Source organism: Mytilus galloprovincialis, chromosome 8, assembly GCF_965363235.1.
Source record: "Mytilus galloprovincialis chromosome 8, xbMytGall1.hap1.1, whole genome shotgun sequence".
In the NCBI taxonomy this organism is placed as follows: domain Eukaryota; kingdom Metazoa; phylum Mollusca; class Bivalvia; order Mytilida; family Mytilidae; genus Mytilus; species Mytilus galloprovincialis.
This window is the reverse complement of record NC_134845.1, coordinates 27,244,468-27,266,836: the sequence shown is the minus strand read 5'-3', so window position 1 is coordinate 27,266,836 and position 22,369 is coordinate 27,244,468. Positions and strand designations below refer to the sequence as shown.

The 22,369-nt window shown below is 31.7% G+C and overlaps 1 protein-coding gene across 1 annotated transcript in view; it reads left to right on the top strand.

Moving 5' to 3' along the window:
- Nucleotides 1–21,908, top strand: part of LOC143085453 (E3 ubiquitin-protein ligase HERC2-like) — a 154,300-nt gene extending 132,392 nt beyond the window's left edge. Inside the window, exons 52-80 of the mRNA XM_076261800.1 lie at nt 67–210; nt 479–569; nt 828–1,005; nt 1,385–1,638; nt 1,912–2,056; nt 2,574–2,799; nt 3,133–3,307; nt 3,736–3,892; nt 4,313–4,609; nt 5,141–5,294; nt 5,850–5,957; nt 6,320–6,610; nt 7,320–7,462; nt 10,635–10,760; nt 11,069–11,340; nt 11,801–11,999; nt 12,359–12,573; nt 12,869–13,170; nt 13,444–13,573; nt 13,799–13,938; nt 14,419–14,514; nt 15,256–15,632; nt 16,039–16,180; nt 16,799–16,993; nt 17,806–17,943; nt 18,192–18,354; nt 18,696–18,801; nt 19,194–19,406; nt 19,995–21,908. Coding sequence (XP_076117915.1) covers nt 67–210; nt 479–569; nt 828–1,005; nt 1,385–1,638; nt 1,912–2,056; nt 2,574–2,799; nt 3,133–3,307; nt 3,736–3,892; nt 4,313–4,609; nt 5,141–5,294; nt 5,850–5,957; nt 6,320–6,610; nt 7,320–7,462; nt 10,635–10,760; nt 11,069–11,340; nt 11,801–11,999; nt 12,359–12,573; nt 12,869–13,170; nt 13,444–13,573; nt 13,799–13,938; nt 14,419–14,514; nt 15,256–15,632; nt 16,039–16,180; nt 16,799–16,993; nt 17,806–17,943; nt 18,192–18,354; nt 18,696–18,801; nt 19,194–19,406; nt 19,995–20,276 — 5,459 coding nt within the window. The 3' untranslated portion in view covers nt 20,277–21,908. The remainder of the gene's footprint in view (nt 1–66; nt 211–478; nt 570–827; nt 1,006–1,384; nt 1,639–1,911; nt 2,057–2,573; nt 2,800–3,132; nt 3,308–3,735; nt 3,893–4,312; nt 4,610–5,140; nt 5,295–5,849; nt 5,958–6,319; nt 6,611–7,319; nt 7,463–10,634; nt 10,761–11,068; nt 11,341–11,800; nt 12,000–12,358; nt 12,574–12,868; nt 13,171–13,443; nt 13,574–13,798; nt 13,939–14,418; nt 14,515–15,255; nt 15,633–16,038; nt 16,181–16,798; nt 16,994–17,805; nt 17,944–18,191; nt 18,355–18,695; nt 18,802–19,193; nt 19,407–19,994) is intronic.
- Nucleotides 21,909–22,369: the final 461 nt, after the last annotated feature.

Below are 22,369 nucleotides of genomic sequence, written 5' to 3'. Positions count from 1 at the left end.
TTACAATTGGATAAGCCACTTGGTTTAGATAGCACATGAACTAATTCTATTGTATTTTCATTGTAGTTACCCAGGATGGTAAAGTCTATGCCTGTGGAGAAGCCACCAATGGTAGACTTGGTTTAGGAATCAGTACAGGAACAGTTTCTGTTCCCAAACTAGTGACGTCACTCAGTCAATATGTCATCAAGAAAGTAGCAGTACATTCAGGTATAATTGATATTCTCATTAAAATGTTTGATTTTCAACATTTTACTGTTTTTCATAGAATATGTCTAAAATATGATCCTTGTTCATAAGGCAGGTCTGAATATACTTGATATTGTGCTTTTTGGAAGTACACATGAAGAAACTAAATGTTTGTCTGTAATTGCTGTATAACAATCTATATTACATCATAATGTACCTGCCTTTCTAGATTCAAAAACTATATGCATACTGCATTCTCAGTATTAATAATGGAATGTTATTATTTCAGGAGGAAGACACTGTTTAGCTTTGACAACAGATGGCAAAGTTTTCTCCTGGGGAGAAGGAGATGACGGAAAATTAGGTCACTTCAGTAGATGGTAAAATATATATACATTCTTTAATTTGTTATTTATTCATATGAAATATTTTCAATAAGAAACAATAGATTGTAAATAAAAGTGACTTTTTCCTTTAGAAATTAAGGTGGATCGAATTTGAAAATTATTTCAAAATTGGTATCCAAGAATAATAATGAATCCACAGTATCTTATAAAATATATCCAACCTAAAAGAATTCAATTTATTGGTTAAACTTAAAAAATGTACATGTTCAATTTAGTTAATATATTTTGTAGGAACTGTGACAAACCCAGACTGATTGAAGCACTGAAGTCCAAGAGAGTTAGGGACATAGCCTGTGGAAGTTCTCACAGTGCTGCTATAACATCTAATGGGGATCTGTACACATGGGGGCTTGGTGAATATGGACGATTAGGACATGGAGACAACACAACACAGCTCAAACCGAAACAGGTATGGTATTGTCTCAACAGGTATATTTAGTTTGGATTAAAGTTAATCATTGGAAAGTTCCAATGAGTTAAAATTTTAAAAAAGGCAATCTGTGAACAATCTTATTATTAGTTTTCTCAGTTCTTCATACTTTTTTATGTGGAACTTGTAAAGCCGAAAAAAGGGTATGTGTTTTTCTCATTGTTAAAGGCTTTACACTTGCCTGCTATTGCTTATATCCACTTTTCAGTTGAACTTGGCAAATATACCACATGCTAATAATTAAAGGTTATACGATACTCTATAGTTAAATCTGCATCATTTGGTCTCATTTCCTAATTTATGTAAATGATCATTAGCCATGAATATTACCATAAAATGATATACTTTTAATTTTCAGGTGAAAGCATTAGCCAGTCAGAGGGTCATACAAGTAGCCTGTGGCAGTAGAGATGCCCAGACGTTGACACTCACAAGTGAGGGGCGTGTCTACTCATGGGGTGATGGAGATTTTGGTAAACTTGGACGAGGTGGTAGTGAAGGTTGTAATGTCCCACATGAGATAGAAAGACTGAGAGACCTTGGAGTATGTCAGATAGAATGTGGGGCACAGTTCTCACTGGCTTTAACCAAAGCTGGACAAGTTTGGACATGGTAAGGAGTTTGTTCCTTTCCTTATAATTGTTTAAAGATTCATATATCTCGGTCCTGATACCCAGTTTGCCTTCTCAGTCTAACATTTATTAAAGATTAATTATGAACAGGGAGAATCCATGGATTTTGTGGGTTATGGTGATCTACAGATAAGTGTTCAATGTTATACAGATTTCAAAAAGGCTTATTACACAATTTAAAAATCATGATATCAAGTATGCACCCCGGGTATGCACTAAAATATATTTTTAACAAGTTATATTTTTGTTTTAGGGGAAAGGGTGATTACTTCCGCCTAGGACATGGGACAGATGCTCATGTCCGTAAACCACAGATGGTAGAAGGACTGAAATCAAAGAAGATTGTACATGTAGCAGTAGGAGCACTTCATTGTCTGGCTGTCACAGATAATGGACAGGTAAGTACAGGTGAAACTGTGGCAGCAGAAAAAGTAACTATGTGAGACCTTGTGGTAGTAAAGATGGTTAGATACCTCTGTAGTAGTAGTGGCTGTCACAGATATTGGACAGGTTAGTGCAGGGTGGTAACTATGGTGTCAAGAGAAAATACAAAGAGTTCATTGTCTAGATAAAGGATTGGTTTAAAAAAAAATATCCTTTGGCAGTAGAATGTAGATGTCCATGTTGTATGTTGTAATTTAGAAATAAAAATAAGACAAAACCAAAAAATGAGACAATCAGAAATGATAAAGATAAACAATACAACAGCCAATAGAAGATAGATTTTATAAAAGACCACAAAATACTATTCAGAAAACTAGATACTGAGCATTTACACAAAAAACACCATAAGGGTGAACAGTGCCTTCTTGCTTAACAAGCTGGGGATAAGTGGTACGGTTGTACTGTAAAAGAGTTAAACAATATAAGATAAGCCATTTGTGTTGGTTTCAGTGTTGGAAATAAATATTTCAGGTTTTTGCATGGGGTGACAATGACCATGGACAGCAAGGGAATGGCACCACAACAGTCAACAGGAAACCAGCTCTGGTTCATGGACTGGAGGGATTTAAGATAACCAAGGTAGCATGTGGATCATCTCACAGTATAGCATGGGCTACTACTGATTTGTCAACACCATCTACACATGAACCAGTTCTGTTTTCTACATCAAGAGATCCATTAGGGGCAACAATTCTGGGTAAGTTTTCTGGTCTCTGATAATATGTACAGAGAACTTTGTGAAAAACATGCAATTCGTATCATTTTCATTTCGTAAAACTTTGATGGCTGGATCTCTCAAGGGACTGCCAAGAAAAAGAATAAGTCGTGTAATATCAATAAAACATAGCTGCTTTTTATAATACCCAATTTAGTCTCAGATATTAGTTTAACATTCATGTTATGTGATCTTATAGTTGTACTCTCCATACTGTTAATTATATTAGTGATTTTTCTGGCAATAATATTTTAACATATCTTCAAAATATACTTATGAATTTTTTAGGATTATTAGTTTTATTTTATTTGGCAGGAATGAATGAAGGAAATTGTGATGATAACCATAACCAAACAGTGGCATTACCTATGCCTTCTATCAAGACTGCTCGTCCCTCATTGGCTAAAATAATACTGTCTCAGGAATCAGATGCTGCCAAACAGTTGGCCCTGAACCATGTATTAACAGCATTACAAATTATTTATGCAAGGTAAATAATTGATAGGAACATAACAATATATTAATAACAGGATATTCATTATTACTTTAAGAAACACCTTTCAAAATATTTATGTTATTCCGGGAAAAAAGGTTTGAGAGAGTTGAACTCCACATGTTATATTTTTTTCTGTGGTTAATAGTAGTGAAAAAAAATACAATTCTAGTAACAAATTAAATGAAGATAAAAATTGAGCGCTATGGGGTATAAAACAAGGATCTTCCAACCTATATCCTCCCTACATTTTTTCCTGAAATAGCTCTAAGGTATTTTTAAATGTTACAAAATATTTAGATGTAATATGTATATTAATTTCACTTCTATCGCATTAATTCAGTCAAAAGTTACATCAAGACATACTTGTCAAAGTAAGTGAAAGTGTCTTCGAATTGTTAATATGTTATATATTTCTTTAACAGGGAAGCAGTTGTCAGTTCTCTAACAAGAGAAATTCAAGCAGTACCAGTAACAGCAGAAACATTACAGAACCCTATCACCATATCTAACATTACACTAGAGGACAATTCATTAGCAGTATCACCAGAACCTGACACATCAACAACAGAACAACCAGAGGTATACGTTATATAAATTTTTAACATTTGCATATTTTTTTGTTCAGAATTTTTGTATATTTTATATCATTGTGGTTCATATTACCAAAAAAATATAATTGGGTTGGATATAACAAAAACAAATCATTGTGCTTAATATTTATACACAAAATAATTCTGTTTTTAAAATATTTATACGAAAATAATATTGCTGTTTATAACAGATGTAAATTGTTTACTATTGAGATCAGAACCAAATACAGTTTAGTCTCTTCTTTTTTATATAAAAATACTTCTATTTTTATAATTATCTCATCTGATCTAAATTATTTACTTGACGCTGCAACCCTGGCAATGATTGGAGATACACAAATAAATAAAAAAAATATGTATGGACAGAAAATATGTAAACCATTATAAATAATTTCATTCTATTTTGTAGCACCCGTATGGAGACCATTTCACATTCCCCAGCACACATAGCTTAGCTTACAAGGTTTCCCCAGCTACCAGTATCATGGTGGAAACTTTCACATCAGCTGATGAAGTAACCAGTACCATAGACACAATCAACACGGCCTATCCTCCAGGGTTAGATGATTTCACTAACAGACTGACAGCTGATGATGCTAGGGTCCTCGTAGACTTGCTGAAGTTGTCTGTAGCTTTGAGAGTTGGTGAGAAAGGAAAAGAAAGCTTGTCTGATATTCTGACATGTTTGGGAAAGGCTTATCCTTCCGTAAGTTCTATTTGTCATATTATCTTCTCTATCTCATCAATGTAACTTAATCTAAAAGTTACAACTTGTTTACTTATTAAGAAGTTTTTATGCAAATCCTACTATAGCAGAGGGGCAATATGGTTCCCCGTCTTAGAATCTAGTAGTCAATTTTGTTCAGGTTTCTGCTTTTGGATTATGGTAGTTTACAATGGAGATGAGGTCACATTATCTTAAATGTTAGTACACAAGTTCATTATGATGTAAACTTTTGAGATATATGACAATTAAGGTTTTGACTGAACATGGAAATAAATTAAAGTACAAGTTGGGCAAGGTGTTCTAGTTCTGTCTCTAGAACTTATATATACATGATATAAGTCATGTGTTTTAGAATGCTTGTATGCATTTATGTGGAAACAGTTTGAAATTATAAAAGATTAATTAGAAGATTAAAATTTCATCTTTTATAGTTTACAGAAATATTGTCTGTATATGGGTTGTAAACATATTGATATATGAGTCAAAAGCTGCTGTTTTCCATTATTAAAGGTTGCTGAAATGTTGTTAGAGTTATGTGTGACTGAGTTAGAGGATGTTGCTTCTGACAGGGAAACTGGTAGAGTAGCAGCTAAACCAGTTGTACAAGAAAGTACACATCCATATACAGATGACACTTCATTAACAGGGCATGTTAAAATTCCAGGTAGGTCAGCTGTACTGTCAGTAGTTATTTGTGCTGTATTGATGGATTTAATGTAAATGTGTAGATAAATAAACATTTGGTGCTAATTTTATGTTATTGCAAAATAGTGGAAAATAACCCAGAAAGGATAAATTTACAGAACATTAACAGACAATAAAACATTAGGTGGCGATGTATATGATGATTCTGATAACATTTTTATCTTTATTTTCTAAATACATTTTTATGGTCTAAACAGTTTATCTACAGTGATCACTAACCTGAAACAGAGGTTATTATTTTGAATCCTGCTTTTGGCAAGGTATATTTGACTCCAATATTACTTGACTTAGATTGCTTGCTGGAGATTGGTTCTCTCCTGGTACTCTGACTTCCTCCACCAATAGCATGCAATAGCCAAGTGTGCTGAGAGTGGTGTTAAACAACAATCAATCTATCTATCGATCATTGAAGAGACACAGAAAAAGTAGTTTGAAGAGAAGTTTAAGTAGCATGCATGGATAAATAAAGATTATTTATTTTACATATTTCTGATATGTAAGTTTAAACTTTCAGGTGCTGAAGCTTTGAGAGTAGAGTTTGATCGGCGTTGTTCCACAGAGAGACGACACGATCCTCTGACTATAATGGATGGATCTGGTCATACAGTTTCTGTCAGATCAGGTAAATTGTTATTTATTGTATACCTTTTTAGTTCGGATAAATGCTTCATGCTTGAAAAAGAGATTCTTTTAATTAGATTTTAAATGATTTTAGACTTACTTCTAATATTAAATTTTGTAATGCATTTAGAAAATTAGAAGGAATAATTTTGTATGAAAACGAATAATTAAAAATTATTCTACATGTATATGAATAAAAGGAATTGTAAGGAACATGTTATATCAATGAAACAGCAGCCCAGTCAACAATCACCCAAAAGATATCCAGATATCTTGAACATTAAGATAATTGATATCCTGTTTGATGTTATGTAAACAGCATTTACATGTAATACTTTAAAGATGATATATTTGTTTAAACAGGAAGAGAATGGACTGACTGGTCACAGGAGTTGAGAATACCTGGAGATGAGTTACGATGGAAGTTTACTAGTGACGGGTCTGTCAATGGTTGGGGATGGTGTTTTACAGTATATCCTATCATGCCATCAGCGACACCTATGGACATTTTATCTGATAGGACAATTCTGTCTCGTCCATCTATAGATCTAGTTACATGTTTATTAGACTTTAAATTAGATCTCAGTTTAGATAAAGAAGTAGTGAACAGACTGGCTGCAGCATTAGCAGCTTGTGCTCAATTAAGTTCACTTGGTAATTCACTTTTATATATATGTGACAATATTTTAATATTATATAGTAAGGAATGAGATTTTACAAATTAAATGAGGAATAAGATTTTACAACTTAACTAATTTGTATAAAAGTACAAGACAACCTATCTTAAAATCAAGCTTATTTCTACTAGTATAAGGTTTCATTATCTTAAAATTTTGAGATATATTTGATCTACATGAAAAAAAAATGAGTAAAATGAACAATTTCTATATTCAAATTATGATGGTGCTATTTTGAACCTTAATAAAAGTGTATAAATATACATGTAATAAACTTTAATATAAAGATGCATTTTTTTCAAGAGAGATATTTCACTCATTGTTTTGAAAAGTGCAGAAAAACTTTGTTTTCAGAATAACAAAACAACTAGATATATAACTGTGATCTAACTGTTAAAAAAATAATTGAAAAATAAATATCTCCTAGTCATAAACATTTTAGTATTTATAACTTAGAATAAATTTTAGTTAAAAGATAGATGTGAAAAGAGATAATTAATATTAATTTTAATAAGGAGGTGTAGTATGATTGCCAATGATACAACTAATTACGAAAGTTCAAATGAAGATGATGTTAGCAATTACAGGAAAATGTAATTTTATTTTGTTTTGTTTGGTGCTGGGCAATGATTTTTTACTTTATCAGGTGCTGGACAATGAATTTTAACTTTATTTTGTATTGTTAGGTGCTGGACAGAGAATGTGGGCATTACAGAAGTTAAGGACATTAATAAGTGCTAAATCCTCAGATCAGTCACTAAATGTAAATGCTTTATTATCTAGTCCTAGTTCTGACACACCTGACTCTGACACATCACAGAAATCATATGTAAGTATATATTACACTAAAGAGCATGTTACCTATTTATACCTTTTGGTAAATTATGACGCTGTGATTGTTTTTACGCCCCTATGGATTTGTAGGTGATTAGTAAATCTCAAATGAGGTTCATGACGACACGTCTACTATTAATAGTGATTTCATCTCTTGATGTTGTGTTTCATTGTTTATTTTACATCAAAACGCAGTAGGAAAAGTGCTGTGTGCGATAAATTTGTTATATGGTTCATTACTGACCCCTACAGACCATAGAGGGTGAGCAAAATCCATAGGAGATTAGGTCTTCAGCATCCCCCCCTATAGATTTTACTGACCCTCTATTGATCTGTAGGGAGTCCATATAACTTTAGTAGAATACCTGCAAAAAAATCTTTGCCAATGATCTATAAATGCATAATTCTTATATGATTTGCATATCTATAAATACTTAAATTGGATTGGTCAGTTAGAATTTTTCTCTTAGTTTATACTTCGATAAACCATGTTTCCAAAACTACATTCATAATCTATTCATGCGCAATACACAAGCTTGCAGGGATCCCAGGATTTTCACCAAATTGAGATTAAAAAACAAATGCACATCAGTTGTGTCTATTCGCAAGTGCATAAATAACAAAAAAACAAAAAACAAAAAAAATGCACTAAAGCTTCGAAAATGTGTAAAATTTAAATTAAAATAAAATTCCGCAAAAATTCATGAATAATTTGGCAAATTTACATCATGGCAAAACACAACGTCATACGAATGGAAACTTTCATTGGAAAGATTATTTCGTTACTTGAACGCTTCAAATTCGGATAATATCTCATTAATGTGAAGGTTTGGAGGTTTGTGACAAAAATGTCGGTTATTGATTTGGGGATGCTCGGCGGGCGGCCGGGCGGTCGGGCGGGCGGCAATCAAATGTTGTCCGTGCATTAACTCATGAACTGTTCGGCCAAAGCTTTTAAAATTTTAATATGTTGTTACTGACAACTAAATGAAGGTCAAGTTCAATAATGGCGATTTTGACTTTTACCGTTCAGGAGTTATGGTTCTTGAAAGATTGAAAAATGGAGTTTTCAGTCGTGTCCGTGCATTTACGCATGAACTGTTCTACCAAAGCTTCCCAAATTTTAATATGTTGTTACTGATGACAAAATGGAGGTCAAGTTAAATAATGACGATTTTGACTTTTACCGTTCAGGAGTTATGGTTTTTGAAAGATTGAAAAATGGAGTTTCCAGTTGTGTCCGTGCATTTATGCATGAACTGTTCTACCAAAGCTTCCCAAATTTTAATATGTTGTAACTGATGACAAAATAGAAGTCAAGTTCAATAATGACGATTTTGACCTTTACCGTTCAGGAGTTATGGTTCTTGAAAGATTGAAAAATGGTGTTTCCAGTCGTGTCCGTGCATTTTATCATGAACCATTCAACCAAAGCTTTTGAAATTTTTATATGTTGTTACTGATGACAAAATAGAGGTCAAGTTCAATAATGACGATTTTGACTTTTACCGTTCAGGCGTTATGGTTCTTGAAAGATTGTAAAATGGTGTTTCCATTCACGTTGTTGCATTTACTCATGAACCATTCAATCTAAGATTTCAAATTTTAATATGTTGATACTGATGACAAAATGGAGGCCAAATTTGATATTGACGATTTTCACTTTCACCATTCATCAGTAATGGTTCTTGTGATATTGCCAGGACACAAATAAATATTAATAAATCCGGTTTGCTGTCGTTGTGACAGCCTCTTGTTTTAGATTACATTGCACTTTTGAACATTTATGGATTTTAGAAAGTCAATATGGTGGCCAACTCCTTAGTCACAACATGTCAATTGTGTATTTGATGGTCATTATAGTAGCGTTTACACAAAAAAATGTTAATTAAAAATAGCTGTTATTTGGCTTAAGAATTATAAGGATTGTTCGGACTTTTATTCAGTTTGTGAGTTAATCGCCCCGGTTTACACATCAATAACCTCTAGAAAAAATGTGTTTAATCCTATAATATCAAGTCTTTCCAATAAATTGATTTAGAGGCTGAGGGTATCAGCTGTTCACAACAAGTGCCTATTCACCACTTGCTTATGGAATAATTAGAAGTAACGATTATTTATTATATAATGAAATGTATGTGAAATAGATATGATGATTATCTTATTAAAATCAACATGATCAATGTACAGCTGTTAAAAACATATCAGATAAAATTTTAAATAATTGCAAAATTATTTGTTTATTGGTATTCAATGGGTTTTTTTTTATGAATAATTGGTCAACAGGTGTTGTAAAAGTATCAGATATATATTCTAAATCAATGGTAAAATATTTATCTATTGGTATTTAAAATGTCAGTTAATGAAAAATGGTCATTTGATTAATATTAAAATTCTAAATCATCATTATTAAAATCTAAGTCACAGTATCAAATTACAGCTGTTGTAAAGGTATCAGATATGATCTAAATCAATGGTAAATTATTCATTTCTTTAGAATCAAATGTTAATTAATTGTCATTTGATTTTATCAAAATTCTACATCAATGTAGAACTAGTAATTTTATTGGGTATAAAATTCTCAGTTTAGATAGATATTAGGAAATTCACACAAATTATAAATACCATGAAAATTGTATTAGAGAAAAACCAGTCTTTATCAAAGTTTTTCATAACTTAGCTTTGTTTTAATAATACAATGTATATGTTTTTTTTTATTTTGAGAAATTACTAAAAATATGCATTACAACAGTTTTAGAAATGTTTAACTGTTTAAAGAATTTTTATTTTTTCCTGGGGTCTGGTTTGTGTAAGGGGTAATGTTAACAGGTTTTTGATTTAAGGAAGGTTGGATTTGACAGAATTTTGTGTAATTTAAAATATATGTGGATGAGACAAAGCTAAAAGACATCAAAAGATGTCAGCATACTTTCTTTAACACTAGAAATATGTCAAGCTTTTAGTAGCCTTGAGTTTAAAGAATTGTGAATAAATTTGATAGAGACTATCAAAGACTTGTCATCAAAACAAAAAACAATGATGCAAAAAAAAGGACAGTTACATATAACAAATGACAGCCACTTACATGATTCTTGTCTACAAATGTAAATATTATGAATTGATATTTTACTTTGGATGCACAAACTTAATAAAATAAACATTTTTAGGCTTTGAATGGCACTGCAGTACATTCACTAGTTCAGGGTTTACCAGAAGCTTTACAGAGACAATATGAATACGAGGACCCTATTGCCAGAAGTGGAAAACATTTAATGCATAGTCCATTCTTTAAGGTAACATAAAAAAACAGTCCAAATTTTAAATGTTCAAACAAGGAATTATTTGAATTGGAATAGTTAATTACTTGATAATTTATATTTTAACTTACATCTACATTTTAGAAAGGAGAACATTGATTGTAATTGATGTATTTGTTAAAATTAAGTTATTTTACGTTAACTTACACTCTACATGAGTCTCTTTTTGAATTTAAATATGTGACAGCTTAATCAAAAACACATACAAACTTGGTTTTCAACAATTTGAGACAACACACTATTTTGTATTTGTATATTTTTAATTTTATAATTGAATTTGACAGGTGCTTGTAGCATTAGCTTGTGATTTGGGATTAGATACACTACCTTGTTGTACAGAGGCTCACAAATGGACATGGTTCAGACGATATTGTATGGCTGCTAGAGTTGCCATCTCAATAGTCCATAGAACACAATTGCCTGTACCATTCGCTGATGAAGTTCGGAAGAAGATACAAGACTTGGCAGCTGATGGGGAAGAAATGACCAGAAAACATGAAGACCATCAAATATTCAAAATAGAACAAGATGAACAATTGTTAATATGGCTCAATAGGTTTGTTTACACTTGATCTTAAAATATTTTACTGGCTAGACAAGGGTTGTTTTCAAGGAAAAAAATATCATTTTATACTTGGTATCACAAGATACATACATTTGATTTTGTTTATCTTATATAAAGGTTATTATATAGATAGGTTGAAAACATAAAAGTATGTTTTAATTCACACATATTCAGCCATAGAGAGTGTTATGTTGAGAACTGCTTCTTGGTAAGAATAAATATGTGTTATGAGTGTTCTCAATACTGGTGATATTTGTAATATAAGATCTACTGTCTTAGGAATGATTACCAAATTGTAATTTAAATGATAAAATAAAAGGTCTTGATAATAAACACAAGGCAGGATATTTGAAAAATTAAATGCCTCACAAAAGTAGTGAAATACTATTTATTTAAAATAAAGTTTTTGCTTGAGAGTTTTTAATTGACAATGTTCTGATATTAATTACAGGAAACCAGAAGACTGGACCTTATCATGGGGTGGCAGTGGACAAATCTGGGGATGGGGTCATAATCACAGAGGTCAGCTAGGTGGAGTTGAAGGGGCAAAGGTCAAACTACCAGTAGGTTGTGAAGCATTAGCTACCCTTCGACCTGTACAGATGATTGGTGGAGAACAAACATTGTTTGCTGTTACTGCTGATGGCAAGGTAATAAAAATGTCCCGTTCATATTTCTTAAGAATACCAAAAAATATTGTTGATCAATATAAGAAGATGTGGTATGAGTGCAACTCTCCATCCAAATGACAATTTATAAAGTAAACCATTATAGGTCAAAGTAAGGTCTACAACACAGAGCCTTGGCTCACACCGAACAGCAAGCTATAATTTGTTTATTTATGCACATATCAAAATGGTAAAACTGGGAGAAATTTTGAATAAAAAAAAAAAATGGGTACTGTGACTGTATTATGGAATATTGCATCAGTTAAATATGATTTTAGATCATTCTAAAAAATGGATTAATTTAAACTTATTAGATCTGATATATGACTTGTATATTTTAGGTGTATGCTACAGGATATGGAGCTATAGGTCGACTTGGTATAGGTGGAACAGATTCTGTAGCTCATCCTACATTATTAGAATCAATACAACATGTGTTTATAAAGAAGTTAGCTGTTAACTCTGGTGGAAAACATTGTCTGGCTTTGTCAGCTGATGGAGAAGTTTACTCATGGGGAGAGGGAGAAGATGGGAAACTTGGTCATGGAAATAGGTGGTGAGTATTAGTACTCTTCAGGAGTAATCTTTGATAATAGGAATTTCAAGGTCACTTACAATTTTGTACCATTGCAGTTTACCTGCGAATTGGCCATCACACATCAATGGAATGGTACACAAAATATGCATAAAATTGAAATTTTTCTTTATCCCAATAATCATACAATTTTACAATATTTACATACTAGTCAAACCATGCTTGGCACTCGTTTTTGCTTTATTTTAAAAAAAATGTGTGACATACCCACATTTGTTGGTAGTCCAAATTTTTACTTGTTTTATTAATTTTCTAGTACATGTGATAGACCAAGAGTTATTGAATCTCTGAGAGGAAAAGAAGTGAATGACATTGCAGCAGGAGGTGCACACAGTGCTTGTATAACAGCCAATGGGGAGCTGTATACATGGGGCAAAGGTCGTTATGGCAGACTTGGTCATGGGGACAGCGAGGACCAATCAAAACCGAAGTTGGTAGAGGCCCTGAAAGGATACAGGGTAATTGATGTGGCATGTGGAAGTGGTGATGCTCAAACCCTGTGTATTACAGATGATGATAATGTGTGGTCATGGGGTGATGGAGATTATGGAAAATTAGGTAATTAACATAACAAGTATTAAATAGGGACATGCTACCATAAACTTGTTCTATATATATTCTCTGTAGTCAACCTTAGGGTGTATTTATTTGCTTTGTAAATAAAACGTACCAAAGTAGGATTAGGCAAGATAAATATACATGTAGTTTAACTTAGATAAATATACATGTATGTAGTTTAACATAGAGTAATTTTGATTCCTAGTTTCGTAAAATACTATGAAATTTTCTTTAAAATACACAAGCAAGACTTATTGATTTCTTTTATCTTAGGTCGAGGTGGTAGTGATGGTTGTAAGATACCAATGAAGATAGATGCACTTTATGGACAAGGTGTTAGCAAAGTAGAGTGTGGGTCTCAGTTCTCGGTAGCATTAACCAGAGGAGGTGCTGTGTATACATGGTAAGTACTATCAACATAGTTAATTTGGGTAAACATTTTTAATTTCAAATTTATATTTTTTTGTTTGGCAATCAAGGTAATCAACCAGAAAAATGATGAATAAGATGTTATAAAATTTTGGTTTAAGTTGAGAGAAACAATTGTAAAAAAAAAGATGATTTGTATAGGGTATTGGAGTTATTTAATATCTTTATTATTTTGAAACTGTATATTTGTATATTTTAGGGGCAAGGGAGACTACCACAGATTAGGACATGGTACAGATGATCATGTAAGACGACCTAGACGTGTATCAGCATTACAGGGGAAGAAGGTGATAGATATAGCCTGTGGATCTCTACACTGTGTAGCATGCACTGATGCAGGTAATAATACAGAGGGATAATGTTAAAACAGCAGTTTTTAATCGAAATATTCAATGGGTTTTAATGAAGGTCTTAGGTTTGCAGCTTTTTAAGTGATAAATGGTTATCATTTCTTTTCAGATCTCTCAGACACCTGTTTTCTGTTTTCCAATACTTTGGATTATAAGAAGGGGCTTAGTGCAAAAATGTTTGCATTTTCTTGTTTGTAATATGAAAAAAAGTTTAGTTTCATATCTGGCAAAATCTAAGTAAAATATTACAATATGTACAGTATGTACTTTGCACTGTGAATCCAGAGTCTGATAATTTAGATTGTCTGCTAATATGAAAATAACAGTATTTTATACATGTCATCTCAAAATGTGGTCAGTTGTTTTCATGAATTTATATGTTTATTTCATCATTTTTGGGACTATACACATGACATTTTCATTTTATTTACACATTTATAGACATAACATGTTTTTGTAACAATAACAGGTGAGGTGTACACTTGGGGTGACAATGATGAAGGCCAGGTAGGAGATGGCACAACAAATGCTATACAGAGACCTAGATTGGTGGCTGCATTAACAGGTATTCTATCTTTTATATGTTTTGGAAATGCACCTATGAATTTGGATACAATATTTCAGTTTTAACACAATTAAGTGAAATTGCATTTCAGAGAATCATATTGATTATTTGGCATAATTTGCATACAATAAGTTAGCAGTGGCAAACGTCACTCATAACAACTTGTTTTGAAATTATTAAAATCGAAATTCTACTAGATTTTCTATACAAGACAGCTTATGGTTATTTCATTAGTCACATTTGTGTCACATGAACAAATTTTACAATAGTTTAGTTTAAGTACAGCTTATTTGAAAATAATAATAAAAAATATAGGTCACTGATGATTTAAAAAAGATATTTCAATTTTAATACCAAAAAATGGCAATTTTGCACCTAAGGGTGATAATTTGGAGCTTTTTTCAATGACACATACATTTTAAAAGTCATCTGGGGCCAAAACGAATTGATTTATTTGAATGATTTTTGTACTTTATGATAAAGTAACAACTAATAAAGTAATAAATAAAATTTGTAATGAAATTTTTATACCCTCAAGCCTCCTTAAAATGACTTAGGGCAGTGAAAACTTACTGGTAAAAAGAGATGAATTAATTTTTAGTGCCTGTGAATTTAATGGTTTAAGATACGGTTCTTTTGACAAAGGTTAAGAAATCTAAAGTGTAAGGAGCTTGAATGTGTGACTCAATAGGACCAGAATTGAAAACAGTTAGGGAGATTGTTTGATATTTTATTTTATAGGCAAGAAGATAAACAGAGTAGCATGTGGATCTGCTCATAGTTTAGCCTGGTCAACGAACAAGCCAGTAAATGCTGGCAAAATTCCAACATTGATCCCAATGGAATACAACCAACTACAGAATATATCAATTATTGTCCTACGTAATCGATTAGTATTGCTTCATCATTTCTCTGATCTGTTTTGTCCTTCCATTCCAATGTTTGACCTTCAGGATAAACCAGAACCAGAATATCTGGAGGAGAATACCACTGGCTTGAATAAACTGAGAGGCATTTTAGTGTCGTCTGCTAAAGAAACTGCTTTTAGGAAAGTTGTGCAAGCTACAATGGTCCGAGACAAACAGCATGGACCAGTAGTGGAATTAAACAGAATTCAGGTTAGTAGTATTTGTCAAGAATATTTAATATACATGTCATTGCAAGCTGGTATGGTCTCATGAATTGGTCATTTTAAAATCTAAAGGAGTGCAGGTAATTTATTTGCTTGTATATTTAAATGAACATAAAAATGCCATTGGAGGAAAATCCATTGTCCAGCACATTTTTAACCATCAGAAAAAGTATTGGCCAGAATGCATAAGCCTATAAAACAAGTCAATCATAATCTATTAGTAATTACATTTATTGTATGAAATTTATTGATTGGTACACACTGACACACTTTTTACTGTTAATAAAACCATGTATTTTTTATTTTGGATAAGGGACATGATATCTGAATTAGAAATCTTTTGGGATATGCGATCATATACATTTTATATTAAATTGATTTCATTGTTCCAGGTGAAACGTGCTAGAGGTAAAGGTGGGTTAGCAGGCCCTGATGGTTCTAAGTCCGTGTTTGGACAGTTAGCTGCTAAACAAGCTGTGTTTAATGCTGATAGTCTCATGTTACCACATAGGGTATGGAAAGTCAAATTTGTGGGTAAGTGTCATACATTTAGTTATTTTCCATTAAAATCAAGGAGAGTCAATTAGGACTATTTTTGTCCCATGAAAGTACAGTTTGAAAGAACTACTTCCAAATTTGCACATAGTATAACGACATACAATCAATCTATATATAATTTATATAAGACAAGATTTTCAATGTGAGGAATAATTAATGTTGTCATAGTGTATGTTTATTTCACAAAATAAAGAAAATGCTGATTTTATACAGTTTGCTATCCATATTTCTTTTTATGAAAACATTATGAATAGCCAAGAAATAACAGAATATTTAGTAGGTTTTGATAACTTTTCACATAATAAAGGGGCTTTCTTGTGTGTGCACATATTATTAGAAGTTAAAAATAAACAAAGAGATAAGCAATTTAAACAAGTAGCGGCACTTGTATATTATAAGAATATTTTTTATATGTTGTCAATTGCAGTTCCTTTGTTCATACCCAAAATTGAAATATTGTGACATCATTGGTTGAAATTTCATTGTTAATGACTTATTTATCCAATGACTAATTATTGGTGTATGCTTATAAAAAAAATGCCCAGGATGCATCCAATTGTCAAAAAATGAAATATTATACATGTTGTTATGTAGGAGAGAGCGTTGATGACTGTGGTGGAGGATACAGCGAGTCTATAGCTGAGATGTGTGATGAGTTACAGAATGGATCTCTCAACCTACTCATAGTCACACCTAATGGTCGAGGGGAGTCGGGAGCAAATAGAGACTGTTATCTACTCAACCCAATGTTAAAGGGACATCAACATATCAATATGTTCAGGTTTCTGGGTAAGACTTTTATTATTGTGTGCTAGCTATTCATAGTCACCAGAGGCGGATTGATAGGGTTTTTCAGGGGGCCCAGGCCCCCCTTTTCTTGGAAAAAAATGGTTGATTATATAGGGAATCACTGAAGCATGACTGGAGCGGGAAAATTCTGGATCCACCACTGGTCACACCTTATGGCAGAGGGGAGTCAGGAGCAACTCATATTCTATAAAATTTTACTTTTCATGATGTTGAGTGAAAATTTGTCAGTATAGGAATGCAATAGTTTCTGATGTAAGACTCTGCATTACTCAGCTTCCCTTCATATAAAGTAAGTTCATGGTACATTTAAGTGATAATTTCTTAGTAAATAATACTGTGACTTCAGGTCTCATTATGTTTGATTGATTGATTACTGTCTACGTTATGTTTAGTGGAAAATATTTTGTATATGTTCAGGACAATACTTGAGCATCATGGATCAACATTCCTGGTACAATAGTTAACAGTAACACTTTGATGAATACTCATTTCTACATATTTCTTATGACGTTTACCGAGCTGTAATTGGTTGGTTTTTTTTCAAACTTGTATACGCTATTCATATACCATTGATTCTAAAGATTATCTAAGAATTTCTGTAGAAACTGTTTATATAATTTAACTTCATATAGTGGGACTTTTACCAAAGGTCGTACAGTGAACTATAGTTGTTTATTTCTGTGTCATTTGGATTCTTGAAAAGAGTTGTCTCATTTACAATCATACCGCATCTTTTTTTCTATACTATATACATTCGTATAACAGAAAAATAATGGTCAATGTATTTTCAGGAATGTTGTTTGGTATAGCTATTAGAAGTGGAAGTCCCCTTAGTCTAAATATAGCTGAACCTGTATGGAAACAATTAGCAGGAATGCCTGTACTTACTATAAATGATCTATCAGAGGCAGACAAAGATTTTATTCCAGGTAGGTAACTCTGTGAAGATCATTATTAAAATATATAAATATTCAATTGTTTATCTCTATTTATCCAATAAATGTAATTTTCAGTGAGATATAGGCCATAAATGGCTTGCCACAGGCAAGATAGTGTAAAAAAAGATTTCCTAATGATATAGTTGAATTTTAACAAATGAAATCTTAAAAGTGAATTTTGAAAGAAGGCATCTATTCAAGCAATTATTTCAATCTATTAATGATATATTTAATTTTAGGTCTGATGTTTATAAAAGAAATGGATGATGCAAGTTTGCGATCAGCTGAAATGCCATTTAGTATTCCAAGTGCTTCTGGACAGGAAATCCATCTTAGTTCTAAGTATTCCAGAATATCACCAGAGAATAAGGCTGAATATATCAGACTTGCAATGAATTATAGGTAAATTTCAATAAATGAATGAGAGAGGGGTTTAAACCCCAGACAGACATCTGTTCCCAAATTAGTATGTTGCTACCCCCTACCATGTTTCATTGATCAGCTGTCACAATAATACGTTTGCCTAAAAATATAGATAAAATGTTGTTATAATATCTTCTTTGTCTCAAATCGAGGCTGTTTATCATACAAAGCATATTGATAATGCCTCATCTTTTTAACAAAATAAATTCTGGTTATAACCTTTGATGGTAAAATTGAGAATGGAAATGGTGAATATGTCAATTAGACAACAACCCAAACAAAAAACAGACTTATTTTAATAAATATATTTGTGATTTCAGATTACATGAGTTTGATGAGCAGGTGAAGTGGGTTAGAGAAGGTATGGCTAAGGTAGTCCCTGTACCATTACTGTCACTGTTTACAGGGTTAGAATTAGAAACTATGGTGAGTATCTTAATAACTGCTACTCAAGGTTCTTAATTATTACATTTCAGTGTAAAACTGACAGAATTGATTCAACTTGTACAGCATAGTTAAAAAAAAAAATCATCATAACATCTGTTATCCGTTACCATATCACATAAAAAAAATCTATAAATATCAGGTATATATGGAAATGAAAATGTGAATACATTTCTATTTTATGGTTATCCCTCAGGCAAAGTTGACTTTAAATGATATTTGCTATTTTTTTTAGGATCCATTATAGCTCTAATGATATTTAGAAGTATTTGGCTTTTAAATTTGTATTTTGAGTATTACTGAAAAAGGAAAATCCAAAAAATCACTTCAAACAAACCAAATTTATAATATAATGTGTCATTCTAATTTTATAGGTGTGTGGCAGTCCTGACATTCCATTGAATTTGCTCAAGTCTGTAGCTACATATAAAGGAATAGAAGCAACAGCGCCATTAATACAGTGGTTCTGGGAAGTGATGGAGGAGCTCTCAAACAATGAAAGGTCCTTATTCCTTAGATTTGTTTGGGGACGTACAAGACTTCCAAGGACTATTGCAGATTTTAGAGGCAGAGATTTTGTACTTCAGGTATATTATTAGGCTTTTATTAATTATGAAAATAAAATGTAGAATCTTATATAAAACAATATTTGATTGAAAAAGTCTATTTTTCAACTTTGATCATCTGTAAATGTCTGCATTAAGCTCCAGTGTGTTATTTGCCTGGCTTGCTAATTTGAGCAGACTAATTATATATATTTGCTTTGGGACGTACAAGACTTCCAAGGATTTTAGAGGCAGAGGTTTTGTACTTCAGGTATATAATTAGGCTTTTATTAATTATGCAAATATAAAAAAGGAAATGAAAATTGGAAAAAAATCCCATCAGATACAAAACATATTTTTTTGTCGATAAATAGATAGAGAAAAAACAAAAGATTCTGCGCCCTGACTTTGCAAACAAGGCATTTTAAAATTAGAATACTGATATTGCAAAAGCTGTGAAATGAATATTGAAACATATTCAGGCAGTAGAGACATAGGAAATCAAAGCAAAGACACCACTACAAATATAATTAACTTTCACATTAGTGTTTTAGTTAAACTACTTTGATTTTAAATTGTGATTGTCAACAAAATTTTCACCATATGACAGTTTTAATGTATACATTGCAGGTATTAGACAAGTACAGTCCACCAGACCATTTCTTGCCAGAAAGTTATACATGCTTCTTCTTATTAAAAATGCCAAGATACTCGTGTAAATCAGTGCTACAAGAAAAACTTAAATATGCCATACATTTCTGTAAATCTATAGACACTGACGATTATGCTCGTGTTGCATTGACGGGAGAAATGATCGGTGATGTGGACACGCCAGATGTTAGTGACGAATCGGAGGATATTGATAGTATGGAATCGGATGGAGAAATTATTGACGATATGGATGACTTTTAAATTATTTAAGTTTTATGGTGAACAATTTGTTTTCTTGTTTTTTTTATAGTGAGCTTATGGATCTGATATTCATGATGGAATCAATGATTAGTTAATAAATTTAATCCTTTCTTGTAAATTTCATAATGTTTTTTAACAGAAGTATGATGTACATGTAAAGTTTCATCACAATGATACCATTTTGCAATTGCATTTTTCAATATCAGTAAAATAAGGATTAGCAGAATATTTGGAGGTTATATCTTGTAGTTGAACAAAAAAATTATGTGCTATGATTAGTGGGAAATGCCCATCAAAAGTAATATTTGGAACCTTGATGTAAAATTTTAAAAAGAAAAATTTATTTTTGAAAAACTTGAGAAAAAATTATCTCAAATATTTTTTTTTTTTATATATTCCAATATTTAAACTATCAATGTGGTTTACATCTACCCAATAAGGTTACAGTTGGTATTTATCAGGGTATTTAGTTTCTTAATTGATGGCACCAATTAACTGGTAGTAAACTCAAACCTGATAATATTGCTTTGTAAATAATTTTCATACATGACAATACATCAGAATGTTGTGATATAATTTGTCCTAAGTTTTGTCCTGCCATTAAGACAGTAACACATGAAGTTACTAACGCCAGTATTATTAAGTTATGCTTTTAATTTTGTGATAGTGCCTCATCATAACTGATTTATCTGTACAAATATTTGTTGTTAGTGCTATTTGTGGCCAGTTTTTCGAGAGAGATTTATTAGAACAAACCAAACTTGATTTTTATGAATTTATGAATGTAAAAATTATAGAATGAATTCCTTAATGAAGATCCACCAAGAAAATAGTACTAACAGACCCAACAAAATTAAATTGAAAAAAACAATGATATTTTACAGTTTCTTTTAAACTGTTGTATATCTTAACTTTTACATGTGAAGAGGATAAAGTTGGTACCAAGTTGTTTTATGAATGAATTTACTTTGTTTTAATTTTATAAGATGAAGTTGCAATTTTCCCTTTTTAAAATCTAATGCAATATGGGTAATAAAAACACAATTGTACACCAAAATGTTGTGATTGGTTTAAAACATACCAAACATAGGAAATTCAACAAATGATGTAACATTTTTTTAGTTTTGGTGTACGAGCAGTAAAATTACCCATAGTCCTTTAGATTCTGCAAAGGCGAATTAGGTCACATAAAGCAGAATATACATAAATTGAATAGGAACAGCATATTGGGATAACATCACACGACATTTGATGGGTACGTTTTATTGAGCAGTTTCATGTTCACAAAATATTTCATAGTATTAGCTTTTTATACAAGACATTTTAAACTCAGTTTGCTCACAACTGATAAAGTGGTACATGTACTAAAAATCATGTCAATCTTAAATAACAGAAACCATGTCTGATTAAAGTGCAGAGTTTTTATTAATGCATTGTTCAAAATCTTGTTTTTTTATGAAAAGTTCTGTTTTTTTATGAAAAGCTCAAAACTGCAATGGATAGTTACAAAGAAAGGATGCTTATTACTACTCAAGGAATATCTGATGTAACATAAGCTATATTGTGTGATACATTACATTTATATACTGTTGTCAATTGTTGAATCATGAATAAATTAGAAATGAAACATTTTTAGTTGGTTGCTACACTATATTTACTACCACTTTAGAAATCCTTCTTCTTTTTACGTGGAAGCACAAAAAATATAGTATATGCTTATAACATCGCCTGTTGATGTTTTATAGACTGACCTGTTTCTGTCCAAAAGGGACCTTCATCATAGGCAGAATCAATTGGAAGCACCTATTTTCAAATGCCTATTTATAATCAATACAAACTTTTAGGTGTCATACCACCAATTACTCCCTCAAATTTAGAACGTATGTGAAAGTAGGCCTACTCGGACAAAAAATAGTGCATTTGATGTCATTGTTCACCTAAACTAACCAACAAATTTGCAGAAATGAAAGTTTTGTTGAAAGAGAAATATATATTAAGACCATTTTAAGCCAAAATTTACCTGTTTATGAGTTTGCATTAAAAATTGAGGATTAATGCGCTCCATAGTATACTAATTTTAAGATTTCCAGAAA